Here is a 26,989-nt window from a genome sequence, read left to right as displayed (position 1 = left end):
GAAGTAGACTGTTAGCCACAAAATAACAGAATTCTTATTTATTTTGATTACGAAGGACAAAGTGCTGTTTGTGCAAATGCCCAATTGCCATAAATTCTGATAAATATTTGAGATAAATGAAAATGTAAATGAATGTGCTAAAATTATCAAACTAAAATCATATAAACTAAAAGGGCCCTACTTAACCTTAGTATACATTTTCCAAAGTTGTTTAATTATGAAATCCCTTTTTATGAACCTACTAGAGGCCGAAAAAAGCAAAAGAGAGGTTTTCAAACAACTATTTAGATTATAGTCTTGCAAAATGCCAACATAATAGAAGTTAGTCAACTAGTAATATCTCAAAGACGACTGATGTTTCAGGTAGGCAATTCAAGATCGCATTAGGTTCTTATTTATTATTAAGAGGCCAGGAGCATGAAATTCGTGCACGGGTAGGGTGCCTAGGCCTGGCTGGTGATCAGGGCCGATCTGTGGGGCGACCAGCAAGGCAATTGGGGGAACCCACTGGCACCTGCCTTGGCTGGCCCGGGGCCTGTGGGTAGCTCCTGCATTGAGTGTCTGCCCTCTGGTGGTCAGTACACATCATAGCAACCAATCATTCAACTAGTTGTTCCACCATTCTGTGGATTTGCATATTGGGCTTCTGTTACATAGGATTTTTTTTAAAAGGATTTAAAGCAAATTGGAGATTAAATTACCCATTATTTAACTATGAAAATCTAGTCCAATAAGCATAAATTTCCTATAGATAATAACATACTGTTAATTGATATAATAATATGTATCATTCCTAATAAATATTTCAAAAATGGAGTTAAATAGAAAATCGTAAAATTTTAAAAAATAAAACCTATTTCTGGATATAAACATAAAGAATAAACATACTATCCAATTCTGTATAAATATTACAGTAATTATAATCCTTGAGTATTATCTATAAAAATATAGTGGGTTCAATTATTTTTAGAGCAAATAAATGCCTTAGCAAGGGAACTTACAACTTTCCTCCTGGTTCAATGCAAAAACTTAACTGGTCTCCTTAGCTTCAATTTCATAACATCTGGTCACTCTTCACCCGGCTAACAAAAAGTTCTCTTTGAAATGGCAAGAATTTCCTGTGATTCCCCTCTTCATAGTCCTTCATTCCCCTGCGTAAAGTCCCTCGATATTTTCCATCACTTTTAGCTTGGACTGCAACTTCCAAAATATGACCCCTGTTTCTTTCTCTGCCCCTGGCACTGACTCAGCAATCTGATCAGATAACAGTACTAGTAGTTTCCAATATCTGCCATCCTTTATCAACCTCTGTTCCTGTCTCTTTCGTGGCCTCGGTTGTACCACTGTTGTCCCTACCACATACTTCTACAACAGAACCGCTAAAACAAAGAACAACAAAAAGCCAACTAAGTCACTGTTGCCCAGGCACTTAGTATCCTCATTCACATTTCTAATTTATTTTGGCAGCAGAATTATTACATAAAGTAGGTAATGTCATTAAATCCATTTTATAGATGAGGAAATAAAGATTTACAGGTTACACCAGCAATACGAGTAGAGCTAAAATGGAAATCAATGCACTACAAACTCTAATTTTTATGTTCTACACTCTCCTAAGACCTGTGTACTGAGTATCACAGTGTACTGTGACAATTAGCTTACCTTTCTTTTCTCTCCATCTGACTTCAAGATATTTGAAGTCAGGCATTACAATGTTCAGCTATTCCTTCTTAGCTACTACCCTGTTTCCCCGAAAATAAGACAGTGTCTTATATTAATTTTTTCTCCCAAAGTTGCGCTAGGTCTTATTTTCAGGGGATGTCTTATCTTTCCATGCACTAGGTCTTATTTTCGGAGGATGTCTTATTTTTGGGGAAACATGGTAGCAAAGAACCTAGAATTTTGACTTATGTTTAGTAAATAAATTACAGTAACTTCTAGAGATATAGATCTCAAAGTTCTAAATAGAAAGTCTTAAAACAGTTTCTTTTAACTAAAGGTCAAGCCATACAAGAAAATAAAAATTACTTTTATATCAAGATTATGTCAGTTAAAATACGTAAAACTTTATATCTACTTGTATATTACTTGAAGTTAAAAGATATTACTTGAAGTTAAAAGTTATTATTTTTTCAAAATCATTTTGGTGGAAGCTAAAGGATATTGTTAAAAACATTTATAGCCCTAGCTGGTTTGGCTCAGTGGATAGAGAGTCAGCCTGCAGACTGAAGAAACACAGATTTGATTCTAATCAAGGGCACATGCCTGGGTTGTGGGCTCGATCCCCAGTAGAAGGCATAAAGGAGGCAGCCAATCAATGATTCTCTCTCTTCATTGATGTTTCTACATCTCCCTCTCCCTTCCTCTCTGAAATCAATATAAATATATTTTAAAAAAACACATTTGTAAATGCTAAAAAAAAAAAATCCATTAAAATGACAGCATAAAGAGTTGCATGTAATAATACCTGTTCTTCATTATAATATTAGCATATTTATGAGGTTTCCTGAAGAGCCTCAAGTTTTAGTTCATAAGTCAAAAATATATACTATAACAATAAGAGTAATGGCTTAGAAATCTATACTCAATTTATGCTTGTAAAACCATCTTTTCGAATCCTATGATTTGCAATACAGGTTGTAAGTATAAAGAGTTATAGTTTTGGTTTAAGAGGATGTTTGGGAAAATAGGAGAAATTATGGTAACATGAAAGTCAGGTTTACAAACGATGAGCTTAAGGGAATATATACATGCTGATCAGTCTCCAATCTATTTTCTACCTATATTCACATATACATAAAATTCAAAATTATGACTATTATTTTATCTTGATTCACTATGAATAATTTATACATACTTTAATTTTATTTTGGTTTCAATGGGTTTTGCTTTAAGAATTTTAATGTTTCTATTGATTTATATTGTTTACTTCATTCTTGCAGTTAACCTCCTAGGAAATGACTCAAATAAAATAAATCAAGCATCCATATTTAAAATTGGCTCTTCAGAGATTATGACATTATATGAAGGTACAGCTTTGTTCTATTAATTCTTTAAATGAGTATTAAATATTTTTAAAGTTGAGAGGATTGCTTAATCTATTGTATAATTTTCATGGATACCATTTTAATTTTGGATTTCAAGCAAATACATCATATGGGAACTCTGAGATGAATGCAATTTAAATAAGGGATTTTCTCTCTTGAAATGTTGCCATTTCTTAGATGGGGTGACATAAATACTCAAATATTTCATATTTGGAAAGACCATAACATTTGAAATACACTCACAATTACAGGCTAATAATATCTTCATTGAGGTATAATACAAACACAATTAAATTCCATTTTAATGAATAGTTTATTGAATTTTGGCAATATTTACAAAGCAACTTAATTACCACCATATGGAAAATGTCCTTTTCTTTTGCAATGGAGCCCCTCCATAGACCCTAAAACTTTTATTTACTTTCTATCACGCTAGTCTTTATTTTCTATACAATTTCATATAAAGGAATCACAGGATATGTAATGTTTAATGTTTAATTTCTTTCACTTAGCATAGTATTTTATTTTGTTTCTTTAAATATATTTTATTGATTTCAAAGAGGAAGGGAGAAGAAGATAGAGACAGAAACATCAATGATGAGAATCATGGACTGGTGCCTACTGCATGACCCCTACTGGGGATTGAGCCCACAACCCACGCATGTGTTCTGACCTGGAATCAAACCTTGACCTCCTGGTTCATAGGTCTATACTTAATCACTGAGCCACACAGGCTGGGATATTCAGCACAGTATTTTAAAGATTTGCCCATGTCACTACTTTGTATAAATATTTCATTTATTTATTTTTTTTAAAATATATTTTATTGATGTTTTACAGAGAGGAAGGGAGAGAGATAGAGAACTAGAAACGTAGATGAGAGAGAAACATCGACCAGCTGCCTCTTGCACACCCACTACCGGGGATGTGCCTGCAACCAAGGTACATGCCCTTGACCGGAATCGAACCTGGGACCTTTCAGTCCGCAGACCGACACTCTACCACTGAGCCAAACTGGTTTTGGCAAATAAATATTTCATTTATTTTTATTGACTAGTTTTACAAAGTATGTATAGAGCATAATTTGCTTATTCATGCTCCAATTGATATATTTATGAATTGCTTCCAACTTGGGGGTTTCAAGAGTAATAGAGTTATAAATGTTTGTGATTAAGACTCTTTCTGCAATCTGTTTTCATTTATCTTGTGGGGGGGCGGAGAAACAAAAACTAGGAATGGAATTGCCAAGTGGGATAAATTTTATAAAATAAGCAATATTGTTTTCAAAGTCACTGTACCATTTTACATTGTCACTAATGATGTATGTGAATTTCAGTTACTCCAAATCTTCACCAGGACGTGGCATTTTCATTCTTTTTATGATTAGCCACTGCAGTAGACATGTAGCGATATCTCATATGGTTTTGTATATATGACACATAAGTGAAAACATGCAATATTTATTGCTACATTATTTTTAAAAAACTCCAAATTTCCAACAATATGCAATGGAGTTGCAGATCCTGGTCAAAATTATTCTAGTATTAAAAATTTTAATGAATATTATATAGAAATAAAAGTGCTTGCTCTATGTTATATAAAAATCATTAGAACTTTATACAATCAAAGTTTATAATTTTTGTTAAAGAGTTTAATTGTATTTACAAGGAAAATTCAAGACTTAAAAACTTGCTACTGGAAGAATTTCACTACTCAGATTCATTTTACAAATGGAAAAATTGAATACATACTTTATAAGTCATATTCTTAGAAACCCATATTTTACACATAAGCCATCTTATCTAATTCTCACAATGTTATTGGTTATAATAAATGACATTAGTAGCAATATTTAAGACAATGAGTCAACAAACCTTTCTGTTAAGGACCCAAATATTCTGTATTAAATTCTGTTCTGTATCAATATTCTGTAAATATTCTGTATCAATATTCTGTAAATATTTTCAGCTTTGTTAGCAATATGATCTCTGTTTTTATTACTCATCTCTGATATTACAGTGTAAACTTGATGATATACCTTCCTTTGCTTAATCTCTAGAACATTTGTTACCTATCATAACTAATCGGATATTTGAACTGCAATGCTAATAACTTGAAAAACAGAAAGACTGCATAGAGCTTAAATACTTTGCATTTTACAGTAGTGCTGTGCATTAACACTTATACATCACTATTTAAATTAAATTAAATTAAATTAAATTAAATTAAATTAAATTAGTTTGAATCTAAATTACTGTTTCTGAGTAACTGAGATTTGGTAACTCACTATTAGGTCAATCTGCAAGCTTATCATAATTTATGCATGATTTTTTAAAATAAGAATAATGCTAGGGATCATTCTTCAATTTGCAATTTTGATTTCTGCATTAGACAGTGATGTCCCCATGCTAATACTGGTTTAAGCTAATTCAGAACAAAGCAGAAAAAGAACAAAATCCTAATGCTGCTGCTGTCTGCAAATATCCATCACAAGCGTGTTGGCAATGGAACATATATGATGAGCCAGTTGAGCACAAAATAAGGCGGTTAGCTACTAAATAAGTAGGTACTGAAGTAAGAGGAAGTTTTATCCTATGCATATCATTTGAAAAGTAAGAGTTACAATACAAAATGCTGGTAAAGATATCCTTGTGTAATTTCCCCAAAAAATTACACCAAATTATTGTAAGTTTGAGTATTTTATCATATATATATATATTTTAAAGCATACTTTTTTCTTTTCTTTTAAGCTTCAATTATTTTGTAATCTTTCCTGTTTAGAGTATTACAGATGTCCCCTCCTTTTCCCCCCAATCCACCCCTTGGCCTGGTTCCTGCCCCACCCCAGCCTTTTTTATCATGAAAACTAGGTTGGCATAAGTTTGAGAAGTAGTATTTGATATTGCTAATCAATTTTATCCATTACTTAACTACTACAGTAAATACACTAATCAGGAAATATAAATATAAGGCATATGTTAGATGATACCTCAGAAACATTAATCTCTGATGAAAAGTCTTCGTAACTTTGAAAACCCATCTTCTCGGCTAGAATTCCCGCTCAGGCATCATGTCCCTTTGCTGAACTCCTGTTCATTCTTCAAAATCTTGCTACTTGAGAACTTTCTCCAAGAAGCTTTCCTACTTCACTATCACCTCAGGAGCAGTCACAGAGGTGGATATATCACCTAGCATCTCCGATTCTTAAATACCATTCACACGCATTTCCGCCAAAGGGAATGGCTCAGATGACCAAAGTGTATCCCTGAAATTCTGTATAAAGACTCTATAGAAGAATCACTAAATTAGGGTGCACTAAAGCTGACTAAAGTAGAATGGGGTCAACATGGGAAACAGAAACTAGAGACAAAGAACAATTACACTAACGATTCAGTAACTATGTGTAGAACTCGGTACAGGGACGGTAAAGGGATGACATTTTAGGAAATATGAGGGGATGCTGAGATCTTGAAGTTGCAAAAGACATTTTCTCTCTCTCTGATTTCTAAACCTGCAATGTCCCTTGTTTTACTTTAAAGCTCATTTAAAGTTGAATTTCTTTACCTACAAAGGAAAAACTGCTGACAGTACAATTCTCGAGCTTACGTGAGGACGAAGGCGACTTTGTGTACCGTTTTATCCTCTAGAAAAATGACCTGTGTAAGCTTGAAGCTTTGTGTCTGCTTGAAAGTGCAGCCAAAAATGTATATAAATGTTCAATTTCTGACATTTCTGCAAGAAGCACTAGTTTAGATTAGCATTTGACTGATGAAATACAGAAGATACCATTACTATAATTTTTCATTTCGCTCATTATTTGTAGAAATTTACAAAGACCTATTATTATGCTAGAATGTTTCATCTCAACAGTCACATTAGACTGAAATTGGATCAAGACAAATGAAATACTTTTCTGCTTTCTCATATATCAGCAAAAACTTCCCCTTATTCATGGATATTTTTTAAATTGATCTCTTCAGTCTCAAGAATACAGAGAAACACTACAATCAAAGGTGCTCAAAAGAATAGTATAAAAATACTACTGATATTAACTGAAGTAAAATCTGTGTATAATGTTTTGCTTACAAAAAGGATATGATACAAAGATGTTTTACATAAACAACAAATAACTAAATACTTAAATGTTCACACATTTTATGCTACTGCATATTTTAAAAAGAATTCAATTACAAGTTGAAAGGCTATACACATAACGGTCTCTCCCTGTGCAACGACTCCACTGAAGCCAAGATTAAAATAAATTAAGTAAAAATGGTCATAAAATTTAAATGTTAATCTTTATCACAAACAATGTTCTCACTTGTAGGAAACTCACTGAGAACTCTGGAAGGAGGAGCAGTGGTATTTATTCTTGAACAGAGTATTCGTGGTATCTCAATGGTGTATGGAAATTTTTCAATAGGAATTAAGTTTTTTTACTTTTTTATTTCAGCCACTTTTTAAGATAACTGCTTTCACATGGTGTAGTCCCTAAATATTTATGAGAATTTTCATCTATAGATTTTAAGATTTCACATAAGTTGCAGCTCGTTGGAATCTGCAATAGAATGTCATTATGAAATCTAAAATACATAGAAATATATCTGCAACCTAACTACTATTTATCTGAAAAGTACCTGGAAACATAAATCTAAACTACTAAATAAAACAATTTGGAAGTAAACATAAAACCACATTTACAGTAACTGTCCCTTTAATTGATGAACTAGCTTGTGGCTACCATGTTTGTTCCATTTACTATTTGGACTCAACATTATGTAAGAATTTTATCTCCTCACAACATGGAGTAACAGTGAATGGATTTATCTTCATATTTAAACAATTAATAAATAAGAGAAAATATCTGAAACACTTGTTTTCAGACACTGGAAATCAAGCAGTGCAGGACAATCATTCCTGAGGGGAAACAAATGAGGTGAGCCTTTAAATGCCACAGATCATTGTGGTGTTTGTTTTTTAATAAATATTTTTATTGATTTCAGAGAGGAAGGGAGAGAAAGAGAGAAACATCAATGATGAGAGAGAATCATCGATTGGCTGCCTCCTGTATGCCCACATGGGGGATTGAGCCTGCAATCCAGGCATGTGTCCTGACCAGGAATAGAACCATGACTTCCTGGTTCAAAGGTCAACGCTCAACCTCTGAACCAGGGGCGATCATTGTGATTTTAAGGCTGCATCAAAAGGACAGTAAGCCCAAGTGCATTTCAGGAACTTCCAATTTGAAGAGAAGAAGCTGAGAATGTGGTGGGGTGGGGCAGTGAAGTTTAGGGATGGACTACTGGAGAAGAGAGAACTCCCAGAGTGCTCAGAGCTTTGCTCCTGGCCCCTTGAGCCTTCAGGTGAAGACTACTTACTGGTGAAGGAACTGTCCGAGGCTGGGGAAACAATAATCTGAAAGGAGCAGAGAGAAAAATTCTCAAAAGCACAGGAAGTTGGGAGCTGTTTATGATCCTACCAGTCTGAGTGAAAACTTGTAATTCATAGTGTCATAGAGTAGAGCAGCAAGAAGGCAGTGCCTAGGAGTGAGCTGATCAACCCTAGACTAAATGCATAGAAATAACAAAGCATAGAAATAAGCCTTGGAAAGTTTAAAAATTTTGCAAATAAATTAACTCCATCCCATAACCAAGCTAAAACATCAATATTGGTGAATATCTAGCACCCAAAATGGTTAAATTCAGAATACTGGGCATCTAATAAAAATATGAGCCATAAGGAGGGGCAAAATAAAATAGAAAGAAATGCAAAACTACACAAATGACAATTTATAGATTAGGATGTTAATAGTATGGTAACTTTAATCTATATGTTTAAAAAGGCAGAAAAAAAGATGGAACATATTAAGTAGAAATGTAGAAGATATTTTTTAAAAAACTAGTCAAAATTCTAGAAATAAAAAATATAAAGTTTGAGTTGAAAAATACACAGCCTGGGACTAATATCAGATTAATCACTATAAAAGAAAAGCTTATTGAACTTGAAGATATATAAAAACTAAGCAAAATGAAATCCAGAAAAAATCATGAATTAAAAAATAAGAATAGAGCATTAGTAAGCCAAGAACATATTCAAGCCATCTAATATACATACAGTTGGAATTTCTAAAGAAGAGAGGAATGGGATAAAATTTTGAGACATAATAGCCCCAAGCTTTCCAAATATGGTTGAAATTATAATTTTATGAATTTATGAAGTTCAATAAAACCCGCACAAAAGAAAAAAATATGAAGAAAACCAAACCTACACACATCATAATCATATTGACCAAAACCAATAATGAAGAGAATAAAAGTTTTTGATGCAGAAAGAGGAAAAAGACCCATTACATTAAAAAGCTACAATTTATAATTATTTAATCCCCATGAAAGAAGAATAAAGACATTTTCAGAAATATAGGCTGATATAAGTCATTGCCAGCAGATCTGCCCTAACTTGTTAAAAGATTTCCATTAGGCAGTAAAAAAATAATACTTGATAGAAATCTAGATTTACTAAAAGAGTAACTATGTATAGGTAAAATAGAAGATGATTTCTTATGTGTCATGTCTTTAAGTAAAGTTGACTATATTAAAAATAGTAAGTGTCGTATGGATTCTATATTTATAATATATGAAGTAGTAAAATTAACTTAATAATGGCACTAAGACCAGAAGGAAGAAAAGAGAATGTCTTAATATTAACATTCAAGAAATGAGTGACATAATATTACTTGAAGGCAGACAATGAGAAATTTAAGATGTCTATGATAAACCATAAAATAACCACTAAAATAATTTAAGAAAATTTATAGAAAAATACTATTGATTCTACCATAATTCTTTCAGAAAATTAGAGGAAGGACTACTGCCCAATTCATTTGGTAAGGCCAGCAGTACCATAACACCAACAAGATTACAATAGAAAAATACACACTAGTATTCCTCAATAACCTGGGTATAAAAGTCCTTAACAAAAATATAACAAATCAAATACAATAATACAATAATACAAAAAAAATAATGCAAAATGATGAGGTAGAAATTACACCTGAATAGCAAGATTGGCTAAACATTCAAAATTAATTGATATAATTCAATAATATTAAAAATAAATCTCAAATGAAATAATTTTACTATTTTTATTAATAATTGAAAGTGTATTATAGTCCTATAAACAAACACAGATACTCTTATACCTTAGTAAAACATATTCCTCATGACTAACATAATCATTATAATAAAAAGGTAGAAATAAAACTCTACCTTTCTTGACCATCATAGTTGTTTTCCACTCTCTATTTTTCTGAGAGAGTGGAATATTTCAACTTTATTTTAGTTTGGCATCCAGAAGATATTGTTAGTATGTTCTCAAAAGAAACTCCAATTTAGAAAGTTAATTTCTAATTATTAAATATTCATAAGCATTCTAAAGTAACTATGTAATGTTCTTAAAAATAAAATACAATTAGATAACCAAGAAATAAAAGGCATGAAACAATTAAAAACATTAACAATTACATTTGTTTCAGTTACTATTTAATAAGCCCTATAGATGAGGCCTTTTGTTGCCTTCAATCATAATATAAGGAGAAAGATTTTTCCAGGAAACATGATTTTTAAAAATTACGCAGTTCTCTCACAAAACACAAATTTATAAAAATAAAACATGCAGACATCTGTAGTCACAGATCATAAGTTGTCATTTATTAATAAAAAAGAAGGAATAATCTTCAAATTTTTAAAAGATTTTGAAACAGACCTAGTGCAGGACTTGGCATATATGAGCTATTCAACAAACTAATTTCAATTCAATCAAGTCAAATCAGTCATAAAAGAATGAATAAATGAACAAATCCCAACATTACAACGTATAGACTTACTGTACTATCATAAAAGCATAAATTAGGAATTCAAATCATGAACATTTCAAGATAAAGCATCCTAAATATTTCCTAGCAACAATTCTAAAGCTGTAGCCTATTGCTGAGCTCAATAAAAATGAACCATACGACACAATAGCAGAGATAAAGGTATCAACAATAAGAGGCAGTGGATCTGAAAGAACTAACTGTTAAGTTCTGCTAATGCTTAATTTTCAGTGAAGATTTAAATTATGTTCAGTGTATAATAAAGGTAAAATTAGGTTACTAAACACAGCAAATAATTTCAAGTGGGATCGTAAGAAAAGAACGTTTATTTAAACCTCGAATTATACAATTAATCAGAAAACCTAAAGAATCTCATTATTTCCAGCTTAATGCTTTTTTAGAATGCCATTTCATTAAAAATTAGTACATTCTTTTATTGAGTATTATTTTATGGACTTTTTATAGAAATATTAATCACAAATATTTGTGTAACCTTTTTCTTATGTTGTTCAAAACATAGAAATCCATCTATAGCATCAATTGGAAAGAAACCATTCTTTTTCTCATGAAAATACTCAATAGTCACTAGACTGAATACTTTTTTAACACTCACCTGTATCTTAATAGGCCAGGAAAAGTTGCTGACGTACACATAGAAGGTAATGTTAGGATTGCTTCTGAAGTTAAATTTTTCATAGGAAAAACTATCTCTGTATTCCTTCACGTTAGTCTTGGAAACTATAGGGGTCTCCTCCCCAGATATTGTTCCAGCTAAAATATAAATAACAATAACAAATTTAATAATTCATATTAGGAAACAGACCTTTATAAAAAAATGTGTGTTGTACTTCTTTTTATAACTGTACTTATAAGAACATATTTATCAAAATAAACTCATGTTTACAATTTAGAGTGACAAAAGAAAAAAAAATATTTTCCATAAATATAATAAAACACACTTTTAAAAATTACACCACTGACTAGGTACTATGCACTAGACACTTGTCTCAAGTACTCAACTACTGAAAGGTAAGCCCCTCTTTGAAACTCAGATATACATGGCTCATGACACTGAGTTCTTTCTACTTACTACTCCACAAACGATTTCAAAATAAATTAGGCCATATTTCACAAGTCTCAATTAAATTAAAAAAGAAGGGGGAAATCAATGTATTTGTTTTACCACAAAGTGAAACATCACTAATGTGAGTAAACTGGAAGAAGGCTATAATTCAAAATATGAGCTAAAAGCTCCATCAGTTAAATAAATATTTGGTATTCAATAAATGTTTACTAAAATTAATCAAATGAAATGAAGCATTTTTTTAAATCTTCACCTGAGGATATGTTTTTCATTGATTCTAGAGAGATACAGAGGAGGGAAGGAAGAGAGGGAGAGAGAAAGAAACATCGATGTGAGAGAGAGACACGACAAACGTCGATTGGTTGCCTCCCATCAGCACCCCGTCAGGGATGGAGCCCACAATCTGGGAATGAGACCAGGAATCGGACTCCTGACCCTTCAGTGCACAGGATGACGCTCTGACTCACTGAGCCACACAGGCCACGGGTAAAATAAAGCATTTCCAATGATCTTATCAAGCCCTCGACTTCACTAAAAGTAAAAATAATTACAATTAATATGCTGAACACCTGAATATTTCTGACTTATCATTATTCCAAATTGTCCTGGATGCTTTTAAAACTGTAGAATTTTCACACCCGGTGTGGTTCAGTGGTTGGGCATCCTCCCATGCACGGAAAGGTTGCTGGTTCCAGGTCAGGGCACATGCCCAGGTTTTGGGCTCAATCACTGGTGTTTTGCTCTCACATTGATGTTTCTCTCTCTCCCTTTCCCTTCCACTCTCTTTAAAAAATTAATTTAAAAATCTTTTTTAAAAATGTAGATTTTCTTGAGTTCCATCTTCCAAACTGATAAATAAAAATGGTTCTGGGAATCTGAAAGTGACAAGTAACTTATTACATAATAAAATCATTGTTCTATTATTGACAAAATTAAATATATTTTGAACTACTTTACAATACAGAAGTAAAGTTCAAATTAACAGTATAATTCGTAAATTATTAATTAATGAAACTCATGGTGTCAAGATTTTACTATATGTTTTTACTAATCTAACAAAATGTCTATATGTTTGCCTTAATTTCTCATTTTTTACATGTATATTACAGATTCTGGAATGCCAAAGATCTGATCACTCTTGAATTCTATGTTTCCATGACCTTGCATATTAAAATAGCATAATGACTTAATTTTCAGAAAATAGGCAGTATTTTCTTTTGAAAAAAGTTTCCAGTGCTTTTATGCAACAGTATATCTTTGATATAGAAAGTAAAATGCAACAGAATTTCCTAAGATATATATTAAAAAGTTAGCATTCTTTTTCATAATCTAAATCTAGATTTGTACTTAGTTATATTTCTTAAAAGTCAGCAATTTAATTTATCAAGTTTGTGATGGAAGACATTAAGTGTAAGTTTTGTTTTTAACCCTCGTTCAGCACCAAAGCTGACAAGGATTGGGGGATAGTTTTCTAACTTTGAAAGTAATAGATAAGTTGTTAATTCGTCAGCATTCACAGAAGAATGTCAGTGTTTTATATCAACATAAGGTTAATAATTAAATTTCAAGTTTCAATAGTGAATCAAATAATTGAAATCTGTCTCTTTAGTAATTAAAAAAAGTGATATGCCTTAATTAAAATCATAGCAATTCATGACAGTGCCATTTAAAAAAATTAAGTCATGAATTATATTTGCTCCCTGTCTAATTTTAATTGAATAAGGGAGAATGTTAGCAAATAATTAAAATTTATTATTAATGCTACTTATTATTTTTACTTGAAACAGCACAGTGATTGGGCATGTAATATTATTTTCATTTCAATTATTTAAATTAATAGTAAAAGGTCATGTCAGAACACCTTCCACACTGAAACAGATGTGAACGATACATGGCAACAAAATTCTCTTACCTGTTGAACCAACTGACCAAGTAATGTTGAGATTAAAGTTGTTTGAGGCATTAATGGAAATATCCAGGTTTTTGTTAGACTACCAAAAAAGAAAATATTAAGGTTAAAAAAAATCAAATTATAGTAGCTAGATATGTTCAATGTTTAATTATGTCCTTGCTATATTTTTCAAATTCTACAATTACAACAACATTCAACTGAGTTACTGTAGATACCAATTACAACTCTTTAGATGACAGAGTCAAAGGTAGATTGAAGGTTCCCATTTATCCTCTCTACTGAAATCAGGCCTTCTGTATGTAAGCCAGAGGCTGCTGCCATTCAATATTGGTACTTTAATTTTCTTTGCTTCTCTGTAGTTAATATTTAAACGATATAGGATTAGACTAGCCCAAAACTTCTACAGCAATATAATACTATTTTGTTGAAAGGCTTCTTGATGGGTGTATGTTATACAGACTTTAACCAGTTCAAAATGCTTCAACTACACAAATGAAAACTTTCAGGTAAAAATGATGAACCAAAATGAGCAAAAAAGAGGAGATCACATCATTTTAAACATCTGTACAGAAGAACACTTAAGAATTTGTCAGTCAAACTGTTTTCTTCCTGTCATTCACTAGTGGAGTATAGACCCTTTGCATTTAATTTCGATGAAACAAATGTCAAAAGGATTTCTCTAAATGTTATTTATCTTACTGCAAGAGATGAGGCACAGGAAGTGCATAGGATTATAACTATTTAGTTCTGCATAAATGCTGAGGATGATAGTGGTACTGCATAAGTTTAGCTTCAGATATTGTGAGTTTTTAATATACAAAGACCTATACAAAAAGCTGTTCTGCTGCCTTAGCCAGTTTGGCTCAGTTGAGAGAACAACGGCCTGTGGACTGAAGGGTCCTGGGTTTGATTCAGGTCAAGGGCACTTGGACATACTGCCAGCTCAATCCCCAGTGTGGGGCATGCAAAAGGCAGATGATCAATGATTCTCTCTCATCATTGATATTTTTATCTCTCCCTCTCCCTTCGTCTCTGAAATCAATAAAAAATATATTTTTTAAAAGGCTGCAATGTTACCTGAGACCTGGCTAATAGAAAATATGTAACTTCCTTCCTTAGTATGACTACTTTTTTTTCTAAATTGAATAAAACAGGTAAGCCAATAGAAAATATCTCCAATTTTCTGAGCGACTCCTAGAGAAGCAAATGTGTAAGCAATTTAAGCTCCCCATATGTGATGTAACAGCTATAAGGGGAAACTGGCGGAAATTCGCAGCCCTTTCTTGATGGATAAGAGTAGAAAAGGGGAGCAATAAAAGGCAAAAGCTGCTAGACGATGTGTAGCAGTCATCCCATTTAAAAGATACACTTAGATCAAATCTTATTTACCTCAAAGTACCATTTACTTTTAGTGAATGCCATAAGATAGAGGGATAGCTGGGCCTCTACGAAAAACTATTATTAATGTTCCATAACTATTAGAGGACATTCTCTTCGTAGTTTCCAGGAAGAAAATATAGATCCAAAATGAATGGTCATCTCCAAAGAGCATGCAAAAGTAAATGTAATGAGGTTGAATGACGGCAATACAGATTTTCCACGGAAGTGCTCATGAATGCTGTAGAAATAGCATCTGAAAATTCAAATAAAACTAAGAAAAATAGAGCCTGGGAGTTTAAGTAGATATAATATTTCAGAAGGATAATGCATTATCCACCAGTCATGCTAAAAAATATGGCTATGAATGTAAGAAGGAAGTTAACTCATTAAGTTCTATTGATAAGCGATTAAGATACCTTCCACAATATGTACAACAAAACTGTCCAACTTCTTGAAACCTTGCTACTTCTTTGATTCACAAAGTTGAATAATTCAAAATAATGCCACTACTATGACAATAGTAATAAATGCAAAACGCTTTATGTCAGAACGCAGACAGGGCTGATCAACACATTATGTTGTTCAGCTGTGATAAGGAACATCCATTCCAACATAGCATTACATTAACGAAAACCCATAAATGAAGAGAGGAAAAATCTCTGGTACCAATTTTATAGATTTATGTCACTATAATTAACTGATCAGTCCTGAAAAACAAGTACTGCTTCTAGTCATTAAATGATGTTCATGAGGCAATGAAATTAATTCATGAACAGTAACATTATCAAATCAGATGATCTTGGGTTCAAATCTTAGCTCTTTAACATGCTTATAGATTTATTTAGGAAAAGCTACTTGTCCTTCCTGAAAAATCAGTTTTCTTATCTCTAAAATGGAGATAGGACAACCTTTTTGCAAAGTTTCTTATAAACATCAAATAAGAGAAATTCTCAAAAAAACAGCCTAGTTTCCAGACATAAAACTGAAAATGGTAGTATTGTTGATATTTTTAGGGCTGATGACATAAATGTCTTTTCTTCGATGCTGTAAGAAAAGAAGGAATTCTCACCATTTGCAACATCATGGATGAAACTGGAGAGCATTATGCTAAGCAAAATAAGCCAGAGAAAGATAAATATCACATGGTCTCACTCATGTGTGGAATATAATGAACAACATAAACTGATGAACAAAAGTAGAACCGGAATCATAGAAGCATCAAGCAGACTGTCTAACCTATGAGGGAAAGCAGGGAATGAGGGGGTAAGAAATCACCAAAGGACTTGTATGCATGCATATGAGCATAACCAATGGACACAGGCAGTAAGGGGCTGAGGGCATGAACTGGGGGAAAGGGCTGCTGGGGAGAGGTGAATGAGGGGGAAAGGAGACTTATGTAATACTTTAAACAATAAAGATTTTTTTATATATAAAGAAGTGATATAGTGGGTTACAAATAAACCTATTATATAAATGTACAAAATGCGTAAGTAATTAAGGTATGTATTTTCATTGGTGATTTTTGAAGGATAAATAGGAAGCCCTGCTCAATCATTCACATTAATTTCAGAAATTGTTCCAAGTTGGATAACTCTTTAACTCTAGATCACATGTGTCAAACACAAGGCCCGCAGGCCAAATCCGTCCCGCCAGGCCTTGCAATGTGGCCTGCACCGCGCTGTCATCACTGCACTCCGCTGCGTTTCCATCACAATGACAGTTTATGACTGTTCAGTAAATCATTCAGCCCGTGATTTAGGCTGGATTTTAGATTTTGGCCCCTTCTCTGATTGAGTTCGATACCCCTACTCTAGATGATAATTATAAAGTATATATAACTAGAGACCCTATGCACAAAGATTCGTGCAAAAATGGGCCTTCCTTCCCCTGGCTGCCAGCAATGCCTTCGCTATAGCCAGAGCCGCCTTTTTACCTTCCCACACTGTCCAGAGTCTCTGAATAGCTGGGGTGGTGCAGAACGCCATGGCGACAAATGCAAGCATCCCACCCTGCCCCCAGCAGCTCAGTGCCTGTGTATGCAAATTAACCCATCTTTGTTGGGTAAATCTGCATATTCACTCTTGATTGGCTGATGGGCATCGAGAAGGTATGATCAATTAGTGTGTTACTCTTTTATTAGATAATGTTATAAGCATCCTGGTGGCACCTCTCATGATAATTTAGCATCCTTTCAAATAACATGTATCTGGGCTATTGGATTCAAGTGGACAAGATAGTAGAAAGTAAAACTGAGAGCTGGGCCATTTGGAAGCACTCAAGAATTGCTGGAAATTGCAGGAGGAGAGCATGTTAAGAGAGAAGTAAAGTAGGATGACAGCTAATCTGAACTTCTGTGTATGACAATATGCGTAATACTGAAGAGGATTATTACGCCTACATTTTGAGCTAGATGCCCAACTTATATTAAACGTTTTCTAATATATTTATTGATCTCAGAGAGTAAGGGAGAGAGAGAAACATCCACAATGAGAGAGAATCATTAATCGATTGCCTCCTGCATGCTCCTCCCCTTATCCCTGCCACTGGAGGTCAAGCCCACAACCCAGGCATGTGCCTCAGCCAAGAATCAAAGCAGGACCTCCTGGTTCATAGGTCAATGCTCAACTACTAAGCCACACCAAGTGGGCTACATTATATTTTTTATATTACCAAAGATCTCTACAACTTTGGAATTACTTTAAATATTCAAGAAGTCAACGGTAAAGAATGAAATTCTCATACGTGCTGAAACATGGATCAACTTTGTAAACATTATACTAAGTGAAATAAGTCAGACACAAAAAGACAAATATTGTATGATTACACATATATACCTAGAATACACAAATTCATAGAGACAGAAAGTGAAATAAAGGTTACCAAGGGCTGGAGGGAGGAAGGGATGTTGAGTTATTGCTTACTGGATAAAGAGATTATGTTTGAAATGATGAAAAATGTTGGCGATGGATATCGGTGATGTTTGCACAACACTGTAAATGAACTTAATGCCACCACATTTTACATTTAAAACTGGTTGGGACGATAAATTTTACTTTATGCGTATATTATCACAACAGAAAAGAAGTTCATGGTGATTATAACAATATAAAAACTTTCTTATAGGACTGATAAATATAGCATATGACATATTATTAATGTCTTTAAAACAAAACTGAAGATAGGATTACATTTGGAAAAATCAACTTCAAAAATCCTTATTTAAAAGTCAAAACTGTAAATATGTTTCCAAGAATATAGGCATTCCTTAAAATCTAAAGAATAAAGAGTTACATAAAGTGAATTATTGTACTTTTTTGGAAGGATAGATTCTATTTCACTAGAAAAGAAAAATTTAAGAAATTATATTTTTTGCTGACAAATCCTATACGCTATCTTAAAGGAAAGAAACTAGCAAACAAATGACAGGAAGTATTTTGAGGTTCCATCAATTTAAAAAAAATTTGAAAAACTATTAGAACACAAGATATGGATTTAATCAGATGGATATATATATAATAAGAACATACATGAGACAGAGGGTAACATCGGCAAGATGGCAGAATAAGAAGTCCAGGCCCTCGTCCCCAGAAAAACACCAATTTAACAATGACATATGGACCAAAATACCTTTACTAGAGGACCAAAATCCAGCTAAGAAGTTGCAGTAACAAAGATGAATACAAACCAAGCATTGTCCCATTATAATGGTAAGAAGAGCAATTAGCTTGCTTTGGGAGTCCAGCAGATCAGGACTGAGCGAGATGGGCCAATCATGCCCAGGAGCCCTCCCATGGTCCCTCCCTGGCTGGCCAACCCTCCACGTCCCTCACTGGCCCAAATCGTGCAACAGTGGAGTCCCTTGGCCTGTCCTGCTCCCTTTCTTAGTCCAGGACTCCTTGGGGGTTGTCGGAGAGCCAGTTTCGGCCCGATCTTGCAGGCCAGGCCAAATAACCCCCCAGGCCTCTAGTCGAAAACAACAGAGTAGAATGGTGGTTTCTAGGCATCACGAGGTGGGGAACTGGATGGATGTTTAAGGGTATAAACTTCCAACCAGTAGACAAATAAATCCCAGAGATCTAATGCACAACACAGTGGTCATGGACAACAATATTGTATTATAAACTCCCAAACTGCTGAGAGGCTAGCTCTTAATTATCCCCACCATAAAGAATAAATGATAATTATGCGACACCACAGAGGTGTTAGCTATATGCAATGGTAATAATCACACTGTCATATATAAATATATAAAATCAACATGTTGTCCAATTTAAGCTTACACAATGTAATATGTCAATTATATTTCAATGAAAATGATTAAGAAAAAACAAGCCAGCATTCCTATATCTCAGATAACCCAGTAGATTTAGAAAAGGAAAAAAAAAAGACATTGAAAATTTACTACTATGTAAATGTATAAAACTAAAAAATATATATTTGATATAGCATGTTTTGAATATAAAGGTTCTATTTTCAAATAAGATTACTCCCAGTTTGAGAGCAAAATTATAAACATAAACACTATCACAAGCCCCCTAAAAATATAGAATATATAATTTAAATTGTAGAACTCTTTTAACAATATCTGAAATATCTACCTCACAAATACTCTGAATCACAAGGAAACCTAAGTTTTTATTTTTTGTTAATCCTCACCTGAGGATATTTTTCCATTGATTTTTAAGGAGCGTGGAAGAGAGAGGGAAAGACAGAAAGAAACATCCATGTGAGAGAAACATGTGGATTAGTTGCCTCCTGCACAAGCCCTAACCAAGGCCGGGGCCTGGAAGGAGCCTGTTAACAGGGTATGTGCCCTTGACTGGAATCAAACCCAGGACCCTTTGGTCTGCAGGCCAATGCTCTATCCACTGAGCAACACCAGCGAGGGGGCCTAAGTTTTATTTAAAAAAACATTTTTTTAACAAGATTAATCTTGCTACAAAACTCCCCAAGTGTGATTATTCTAAGCAGTAAAATTGCAATCAAAGAAGACAAAACACTTGTATCCCTTCCTATGCACATAATTGTTTTATAAAAGCTAAGTTGTCTTCTCACCTGTTCTGGGTTTGCTATGAAGTTGATGGCAGTGTGGTGGCGGTCGTCCTCCTGCAGGAGGCTGAAGGTAAACTGGTAGTCGATCAGAAGACTGTCTGTGGGGAAAAGAACACAATCCTGATGTGGAATTTTAAAAATTGCTTGATAAACAAGGTGAAATCATATTATATATCAGTATTGAAAATGATTATCATTAATTGTTAGTGGCCTATGTAAGATTAGCAAATTCTAAATCACTGTCATTGAGCAACAAGAAGATATGGAAGAAATCCTAATTCTTTACAAATCCCATTTATTATTTCTGTTGTCATCATAAATATTCTCCAAAACTGTAGGCCTTTTAAAAACTACATAAAAGTAAGAATATTAAAAACATTTTGGTGCATGTTATTCCAGTTAAAATTTTGTAAATATAATCATAGACAAACATTTTGTTATCTTTGATAAAATTCAAAATTATTTGAAAACATGAATTTTAATAGCTAACTAATAGTTCATCACATGCTGTAATGAGTTTACTTATTCTTTTATTATTGTGGTAATTTTAGCAATTATCAAATCACTCTCTGGAAGATATTATTCTACAGAAATGGCTCTCATTAGCAACTGATAAAAAAAAAAAAAACAATACAGGGACACACAATTTTAATTGAGCCCATGGATAATGCTGAGACCAAAGTCAAACAGTCGAATGTTATATGTCATGTGTAGTTTCACATGTTACACAGGGTAAAGCATTACTCACAGTGTAACTCTGGCCTCTGTAAAATGGTATTTCACATTATTTTAAATAAAGATGACTCCTATTTTTGGATGCATACCTTTCATGCTGTGCCCAATCAAAATAAAATGTAGAGGTAAGTCAAGGGCCAGTGTTGTTCTAGGCACTGGAGATACAATAAAAGACACACGTTCTGTCCTCATGCAACTTATATTCTATTGGATGGACATTAAAAAGTAATTAAATAATTTAAATATGTAGCAGATAATGATATATGTTTTGGATGATAACAAATCAGTGAAAAGGACAGAAATCGTTGTCAGGGTAGAAATATGCTTGCAATGTGGAGAAGGAACATTTGAAAATCAAAGATCGTAAGAGAATAAACCGAGGAGTGTAGTAGAGAAACTGTAATCCAAGCAGAGGAAACAAGTAGATAAACCTCAAAAAAGCCTTAACGAGGATTCTTTTCAAGAGGCTGTGGCAAGAGTATAGGCAAGAGGTGACGAGGCGAGGATGGCAGCAGTGGAGGTCATGAAAAGAGGTCAGACATAGGAATGTATGTGGGAGCTACAGCATACAGGATTAGCTGAATAAATACATGATGGAGCATTTGAAAGATAAAAAAAATAAAATTTTTTTTTACCCAAGACCAAGCATAACATCCACATTTGCTAAGATGGGTAAGGAACCTGGGTTTTATTTGGTGGGAATTGGGGGATAATTAGGAGCATATTTCTTAGTTATTGAAAATGCAAGTGACAGGTTGAATAGAGTTCCAGAGCATGTTTACTGGGTACCAGGTTGTAGCGTTTTGGATGGGACTTAAGGCTCTGGAGCTGAGAAATTGCCAGGTGTAGAGAAGAGGTGCGAGGAATGAGTCCTGAGACACCCAATGGGAACTAATGAAACCTCAGAGGAACCCCGGAGGAGCTGAGAGCAGACAGAGAGGAAGGAAGCCAGTGTTTGGTGGCATGGGGGCGAGCCAATGCAAGGCTACAAAAAGAGAGCAGTGATCAGCGGTCAACTGCAGTTACTGGGGCTCAGAAGTAGGACTTCAATAATATCTACTCAGATGAAGGAAAAACACCACTAGGAAACACTAAACACTTTGAAACTCATTTCAAGAATAGGTCCGCATTATTATCTTGACGCTTTCTAGCTTGAAAGTGAACACTGAGAAGTCAGGAGTAGCCCCCTTCAGAAGGTCAGGTAACACCTGAGCATCCCTGGGCAAAGCTCAGGGGCCCAGGCCTCCGGACGCTCCTCTGCCGTTTGGAGCTGTTCCCCCGGGCACTAGTATGCACCACCAAATTCGTGGGGAGGCTTCCTACTTGATTTCTCTGTTCCCATTTGATGAAGTTGGAAGTACAAGAAGAGCACAATATATATTATGTACAGTAATGAGCGATCCTACTGTCAGCGGGGCTGAAACAAAATAAGCCTGGCCAAGAACAAAATCAGTAGGAGTAACACTCAGTTCAAGTGCCTAATATGAATACCATTCGGTGAATGTGAATTATTAATTGAGGAACGTTCAGGCTTCTACACAGAATGCCTCCTTTTCAAGCTGCTTGGAAATAGAGTCTTCCAGAGGCCAAGTGCACAATTTTTCACTTAACTGGGAGATGATCTATTTCTCCCCTCAATTGAAATGTCCTGCTCATATATTTTTAAGGGTATTACAAATGAATAATTAATTACCTGGCACTTAAAACATGTACTTTATTGTTTGCATTTACTCTGTACTTCTGAGCTAAATAGGGTACAGAACATAAAACATTAAAATTTAAAATATGTCAAGTTTATACAAATATACATATTTTCAGAATAAGTTTTGTGCTGCTTTAATGAGCCACTTTATTACTGCAGTATAAAAAGGAATTCTGAGTATAAATCAACTCAAATAATTTGTTGTATTATCGATAAACTCAGAAAAATGAAAAAGTAGCAGAAGGAGTAGTGTGTTCAAGAGAGGTGCGCCAAAAAATTAAGAAAATAAAATTAAGAATCTTGTTTTTAAATTGGAAGAAATAGCATGTTTTTATACTGATTAACATAAATAAGAATCGAGGCCCTGACTGGGAAGCTCAGTCAGTTAAGAGTATCATCCGTGCACTGAAAAAATACCTCTCATTTATCAAAAATAGAAAAGAAAAATCCAATAAATAATATGCTTATAAACAATGCATTTTAGTTCAAGACATAAAAATTAAGTAAATCAGTAATAATGAAAGGGTGTAAGTGACATAAATGGGAAAATATTTTGTTTTTATATAAATATGAACTAGAGTAAGATATGAAGAGTAATAGAGGTGATCTTTGTAGATAAAGTAATTCCTTACTCTTAAAAAGGTAGTATATTATCATCACAAAATTGCATCCTAAACCCTAACAGAAAAAAAAATTTTTAAAAACAACAGTAGGCTTTCAAAGGGTGAAATAAGCCAAAATATGTTTGATTACTTGGAAATGTACTAAAGCAGAATTAATAGGTGTTGGAAATGAGATGTAGTTGGAGAATCAGTGCATTAGTGCCACAGAGTAGATGATGGCAGAAAGTGACTTTCTGTACTTGATTCTTATCATTGAAAACATGTCATCTATGTAACTTTTTCATAGTCCAGTCTCTCACTTTGTGTTTAAGGTTTTCTTGGTTACAAGTAATATTTTAATTATGAGGAAGGTGGGGGGATAAATGGTGACGGATGGAGACTCGACTTTGGGTGGTGAACACGCAGAACAGTGTGCAGATGATGTGTTGCAGAATTGTGCACCTGAAACTTGTATAATGTTAACCAGTGTCACCCCAATAAATTCAACAAAAAGAAAATTAGTAAGATATGCCTCCCCAGCTACTGAAGTTTCCTAGATTCAGGTTTCATGCATTGCTCAGTGCTCAAGCGTCAACTAAGCAAAAGCCGGTGTTTAAATACAGCGGTAGTGAAAACAGGAAAAAGCATTAGGATAAAAGAAGCTGCATTACTTTCAGATGACTACTTTCTATATTTGCTGAATAAACTGCATAATAAAATGTTTACAAGGGTCGAATTAATTAGATACTATTGCTAGAAAACTTTTTTTTTCTATGTGAGACATGACAAATGTCTAATACATTCAGTTTTTTATTTTAAACTCTCATTTAAAAACTACTAAAGCTGTCTACAGGACACAACTGCTGGCGCATTACTGTCAATGAAGTTAACACCATATTTTATTCAATTGCTCTATGTCACAGGGTAGACCTGCATTTTAAATTTACCCTGATCTTTTAGATCAGGAAAGTTTTCATTAACACTATTACAAGAACTACTGACCTTTTCTCTTTTTTTTTTTTCAACACTACTTTTTTTCAAATGTCATTAAGCTCTAAAAGTCTCATAAGAAATGACAAGACTGCCATCTAGCGCTTTATGACTATTTCTTTAACATTTTAAAAAGACAGTGAGACTCTAGACCAAATGTAGGCAAAACAGAAATATTTTTTTTAATTACTAAAGATAAAACCTAAAATTGATGAACTGGAAATCAAAATCAGGAGAAAGAATAAACCCAAAATTTCATGCAGTAGCATGGCAATAAATAAGATGAACAACAACAAAACAAAACAAAACTATAAAAAAGCACCAGACCCAGAAATTTTGGTGGGATTTAGCTAATCTTGGAAGTTCACTTAATATTTTTAACTATTCCTGGTTTTAAAAAAGAGAACCATCTCCTCATTCATTTCCAAAAGCTATCACCATAGTAATATAATTTGAAGATAGAAAAGAAAAACTAAAAAATTTATAGTCAAAGTCATTTCATTAGAAAAAATAATTTAAAAAGGTAGCTTACATTAATTTATACTGACAATAATCCTAAGTTAAATATAAACAAGTAATATTTAGTGGTATTTCAAATAAAATGCCAGGACTATGTTTGCTTTACTCCAGAATGAAATGATGTTTAACATTCGAAAATCCATTAATGCAACGTCACATTTAACAAGGTAAAGGCAAAGGGCATTTATGATTAAATCTTGAAGCACATTTCCCTGGCCACTGTGGCTCAGTTGGTTGGAACACCATCCTGTATACCACGTGGCTCCAGGCTGGGCACATCCCTAGGCAGCTGGTTCGATCCCTGGTAGGGCAAGAAAAGGAAGGCATCCAATCGATGCTCCAATGCTCTTTCTCACATCGATGCCTTTCTCTCTCCAGCCCCCCCCCCCATCCTCTCTAAAATAAAAAAGCATATCCTCAGATGAAGATTGAAAATTTAAAAAAAAAATTTTTTTTTGACTAGAGCATTTGGGGGAAACTCTGATTTGTTCCTTCAAATATACACAAATACTAACTCAAATTAGAGCATATACTAAAATGGAAAACCTAAAACATAAAATTTTTAGAAGAAAATATAAGGGAAAATCTTTCTGACTTTAGATCATGTTAAGATTTCTCAAAAACACAAAATTAAAAACAGAACATCTAAATTAAAAAGTGTCTTTTATAAAAAAATAAAATAAAATAAAAAAGTGTCATTCATAAAAACACTCTTGTGAAAAGCAAGCCTCAAACCAAGGAAATATTTGCAAATCATAGACCAGATAAAGAACTTGCATCTTGAAAACTCAATAAAAGAAAACAGCCAGTCCAATTTTTAAAAGTGGGAAATGCACTTAAACACACTTTACCAAATAAAATATACACATGGCAAAAAATCACATGAAAAAATGCTTACATCATTAGTCCCTAGGGAAATGCAAATGATGTGAGAATTAGATACCTTTTAGGATACATAAAATGAAAATGACTAACCATTCGAAGTATCAAAGTATTTGGAAGAAATAAAATTCATTTATACTGGTGGAAATGTAAAGAGGTATAACCATTTGAGAAATCGTTTGGATATTTCTAAAAAGTGAAATACACATCCACCATATGTTCATGACCAAATGGAAGTGTCTTTCAATACAAAATCAGTTCAGTTTTTAATAATAACCAAAATGTTCTCTTCTAACAATCTATCAAAACTGCAGTTGTTCAAATTTGATCAAAATGAAAAATCCAGCTGAGTTTACTCAAGTTCTATATGTTGTCCCATGTTCAGAATAAGATCTATTGCTATTTTACTCTTCAGAATGGAGGGTGGGGGGGGAATGCACCAAATAAAATTAAGAAAATAAAGCAAAAGACTGCTTTTCTTTGCAATATGTATATGTTTTAACAAATTTGAGGAAAACAAAAATGGTAACCTAATCCTGACAACATGAATTTTGTTATCTGAAAAAACATCTGAAACTAATAATACAAACCAATTCATTAAAAATGAAAAATACAAATACTCACAATAGCATGTTCCTCTAAGTGGATTGCCAACATAGCGGTTTTCAGAGTCACATCTGTAGGAATAAAAAAACTCACTATTAAACACAAAAATTCAAAAACCTCCTGTTTTTTAAACAATAAAGTAATTAACACTCTATATTAAAACATCTTTAAAAACTATAGATGTAACATCTCCAAATGCTATTATTAAAATGTGGAAGATATTGTAGTTTTCTAGTGTTAGAAAATAATACCCATTATTGCTGAATTAATTCAGAATCTATACTGTCCCTTTATTATTACTGGGCTTGCTTCCTTACATTTCATCACTTTGCACCAAGAATATACATAGACTAAAGGACTAATTTATAATGCCATTATAATTCTTTTTTATGTATTATGATAGCAAAAATAAACCTGATTGTTGCAAATAAGTATCCCAATACTACTTTTAGAATAGGAAAATATTCAACATAATATTTTTGTTATGCATGATATTCCCTGCATATCTTACTTGCCTAAATAGATGTCTTCCAAAGTCCCTTAGCAATTTTAAATGACTCATTGTATAAAATTTTACTGACCAATGTCATCCCAATAAGTTCAGTAAA

General features: G+C 33.4%; 1 protein-coding gene across 2 annotated transcripts in view; it reads right to left on the bottom strand.

The window, feature by feature from the left end:
• The window catches only part of ATRNL1 (attractin like 1), a 402,177-nt gene that overhangs the window by 252,386 nt on the left and 122,802 nt on the right, over positions 1 to 26,989 (bottom strand). Inside the window, exons 21-25 of one of the 2 annotated variants that reach the window (XM_045582133.1) lie at positions 26,400 to 26,452; positions 20,349 to 20,443; positions 13,914 to 13,992; positions 12,255 to 12,278; positions 11,531 to 11,688 (exon numbers count right to left, since the gene is read on the bottom strand). In XM_045582133.1, the coding sequence (XP_045438089.1) occupies positions 11,531 to 11,688; positions 12,255 to 12,278; positions 13,914 to 13,992; positions 20,349 to 20,443; positions 26,400 to 26,452 (409 nt within the window). The remainder of the gene's footprint in view (positions 1 to 11,530; positions 11,689 to 12,254; positions 12,279 to 13,913; positions 13,993 to 20,348; positions 20,444 to 26,399; positions 26,453 to 26,989) is intronic. The other variant, XM_036439164.2, reaches the window with a different exon arrangement.

The sequence above is a fragment of the Pipistrellus kuhlii genome, unplaced genomic scaffold (genome assembly GCF_014108245.1).
Source record: "Pipistrellus kuhlii isolate mPipKuh1 unplaced genomic scaffold, mPipKuh1.p scaffold_m20_p_15, whole genome shotgun sequence".
NCBI lineage: Eukaryota > Metazoa > Chordata > Mammalia > Chiroptera > Vespertilionidae > Pipistrellus > Pipistrellus kuhlii.
Note: the sequence above shows the minus strand (reverse complement) of the source record. Positions and strands in the feature narration are given on the sequence as shown.